Raw genomic sequence first — 3,172 nt, forward strand, 5'->3', positions numbered from 1 at the left:
GGGGGGGGGTGTTGAGAAAAAAATACCCAACCTGCCGTAATCGGGGCCATCACGGCTGGGAAATCCAGCCCCCAGCGAGGAATCCCCTGGCTCCCTGCCCACGCTGTCAGCGCCACGGTCCTCTCAGCCCCCGGCCCGGCCTGTAGAAGGGGTGTCAGCGTGGGCACTGCTCGCTGCACCCACCGGGGCTTCCAGGGGAGCGGGGCTGCCCTGCGGACAGCACCTGGCACCCTGCGGGGGAGCAGTGACCTACTTTGGGACGCGCGTAACGAGGCGCGATAGCATCGGGGAGAGCGTGAGCCAGGCACGGCTTCCTTTCGGGGAGGAAACCACCTCCTCTCTGAGGGAGATAAACCCCAGGAAAGTCAAAGCTGACAGCCTTAACCCCTACGCGCCCGCCTGCCGACACCTCCCTGTGCTGGCGATCTCTGGCACCACCAGCAGTCCGTGTGCCTGACTCACTCGGCGCCGTCCCTGGGGATATGGCAGGGGTCCTGTTGGCACAGGCGATCGAGCATCCCAGGGCCGCTCCCCAGCCAGCCTGGAAGCACAATTTGCAGAGCACACGGGGCACCTGACAGCCCCCTGGGCACAGGCTGTGGCACAGTGGCCCCCGCAGTGCCAGGAGGAAGTTGCTTGCCCGTGTACTGCGGGGAAAGCAGAGCACAGGGACTGCCGCGGGGCATTCCCGGGCCTGGGGCAGCACACCCACGCAGCTGTGGGGCAGAGGGACACGGCTTCAGCCGTTCTGCCCCGTGCAGGCACCGGTGTCCACACAGTTCCAGGTACGACTCTGTCTCCGGTAGCCCAGCAGGAGCTGGTGTGAGGGCCGTCCCCACGGGTGCACGGCTCCTGGAGCACCTCGGCTGCCTGCAGCCCTGCTCTCTCCCTGCTTGCAGGTGATCTTGGCAGCGCTGTGGCTGGTGGCCAGCGAATCGCAGCCCCCAGGGTGGCGGGACCACGCCGTGCCGCGAAGGCAGCGGGTCCTGGTGCAGCCACTCCTTCGCCTGCGGAGACGTGCCACCAGGTCCCCCTGCCCCGCCGGCATGAACTGGATAGAGACTGCTCACCAGTGCTGCCCCCAGTGTCCCGCAGGTGAGCGCTGCCCGGTCCGTGCGGCAGGGCACAGCACACCATGGCACAGCAGGTGCATTGCTCCAGGTGGCCGTGCTCCCTGTCACCCCACTGTCCCTGCAGGGACATTCCTGTCCAAGCCCTGCACAAGCCCTGAGAATGGCAGCGTGTGCCTCGCCTGTCCCGCCGGCACCTTCCGCACCCAGCCCAACACCCTCAGCGAGTGCCAGGCTTGCTACGAGTGTGACCGACAAGGTGAGCTGGCACCACACCACGCTGTGCTGTGCCATGCAGCGTGGTGCCATGCTGCTCACCGCCTGCTTTCTGCAGCTTTCCAGAGTGTGCTGAGCAACTGCTCGGCCACCAGCAATGTCGCCTGTGGCTGTGAGCCCGGCCACTTCCGTGTCTGCCTTGACGAGCCCTGCAGCGAGTTCTCTTGCCGGAAATGCCAGCCCTGCACTGGACGCCTTATCCAGCGACCCTGTGAGTGCTGCCAGCTACCCCACGGCTCAACCTGCCAAGCTGTGCCATCTCTGGCTGTGCCACCCTGCCTCATGCCCACCCTCTTCCCAGGCTCGGACGTGCAGGACACACTTTGCGACAGCAGCTGCAAGCCCGACTTCTACAGAGAGGGTGACGAGTGCCGGCCATGCCACACGTAAGCATTGACCCTCCCTGTGTCCCAGCCAGGAACACATGTGGGGCTCATGGCATGGCACAGCATGGCACCCACGGGTCTTATCTCCTTGCAGGAGTACCCTGGACACGTGTGTGAAAGAGTGCCAGCAGGTGTGCGGCAGCAACAACGACCAAGGTATGGGGACAAGGGGGCCAGGGGCGGTGGTGTGCAGTCACCCGCCGGCCAGCTGCTGGGAATGCTCCTACTTCTCCTTGCAGGCTCAGGTCTGGAGTACATCCTGCTGGGACTCACCGGGCCCCTCTTCCTGGGTGCCCTTGCCATTTACCACAAGAGGAAGAGGCTCTGGCATGATGCCCTGGCAGGTGGTCCCCTCCCCACGGCACAGCCCACCCCCTCCCAGGCTGGGGGCGTTGCCAGTTCAATGCCCGGAGGTGGGACAACCTGTGCTGGATCCAGCCGTGCTCCCCACAGGCGACAGAGCGTGCCACTGGCACAGCAAGGCAGAGCCTCAAACACCAGGCTCTGCCGTGTGAGCCCCCCAGTGACGAAGGGGAGCCCTCTGCACCCCCGGAGCCCCGCAGTGCCCTGCTGCAGGGCAGCCAGCTTTATGCCGTCATCGACGTGGTGCCAGTACGGCGTTGGAAGGAGTTCATGCGGATGCTGGAGCTGCGGGAGGCAGAGATTGAGCTGGTGGAGCTGGAGGTGGCCCACATCCGTGACCAGCAGTACGAGATGCTGAAGCGCTGGTGCCAGCAGACCAGTGCCACACTGGACCACGTCTTTGCCGCCCTGGAGCGCATGGAGCTCGAGGCACTGCCCCAGAGCCTGTCTGCGGGACCCTGATCCCCAGCATCAGCACCCTGGCACAGGGAGGTCCCGACACCTCCACATCTCACTGGGCACCTCATCCCAGCCATACCCTAAGTATTGTTACTTATGCCGTGTAGACATTTTATGTCAGTTTTATGTCCCCTTCCCACCTGCCTGTCCCCTCTATTTATGTCCCCCTGCTCCCAGGGCCGGGGAGGATCCCATGCCCCAGCACGTCGGCTGCCCAGCCACTCGCGGGACGAGCGGGCACCGAGCCCACCGCGAACCCACGGGATAGTTCTCAAGGCTGCCCACTGCCGGGCGCTCCTTCCCCCGCCCCAATAAAGTGGTGTGCTCTCCATCCGCCAGCCCTGGCCCTTCTTCACAAGGCTGCGTCGGCCGGGCACCAGGGCACTGCTGGCCTCAGGGCCACCACTGGTGATGTGGCCACCACAGGTGACAGGCAACGTGGGTGCTGGCAGAGATGCAGGCGGTGTGGGTGATGGGGGTGATTGTGGTGATGTGGGTGAGGGGGGCACCGCTGTCGGCGAGCATGGTGTGGGTGGGGGAAGGTGTGAGCAGCCCCAGGAAGGCGCGGGGCACTGCTGGCGGGGGTTATCGTTTTAATCTCTGGAAAGGCAGGGGGGA

The 3,172-nt window shown here is 65.2% G+C and overlaps 1 protein-coding gene across 1 annotated transcript; it reads left to right on the forward strand.

The window, feature by feature from the left end:
* Positions 1–8: 8 nt before the first annotated feature.
* TNFRSF25 (TNF receptor superfamily member 25) lies at positions 9–2,892 on the forward strand. Its single transcript, XM_017735072.1, is given in 7 exon segments — positions 9–785; positions 900–1,329; positions 1,405–1,557; positions 1,648–1,732; positions 1,827–1,888; positions 1,972–2,121; positions 2,124–2,892. Coding segments are annotated over 7 exon segments (1,617 nt in total). The 5' UTR covers positions 9–482; the 3' UTR covers positions 2,558–2,892.
* The last annotated feature ends 280 nt before the right edge of the window (positions 2,893–3,172 follow it).

The sequence above is a fragment of the Corvus brachyrhynchos genome, unplaced genomic scaffold (genome assembly GCF_000691975.1).
Source record: "Corvus brachyrhynchos isolate BGI_N302 unplaced genomic scaffold, ASM69197v1 scaffold395, whole genome shotgun sequence".
NCBI classification, from domain to species: Eukaryota; Metazoa; Chordata; class Aves; order Passeriformes; family Corvidae; genus Corvus; species Corvus brachyrhynchos.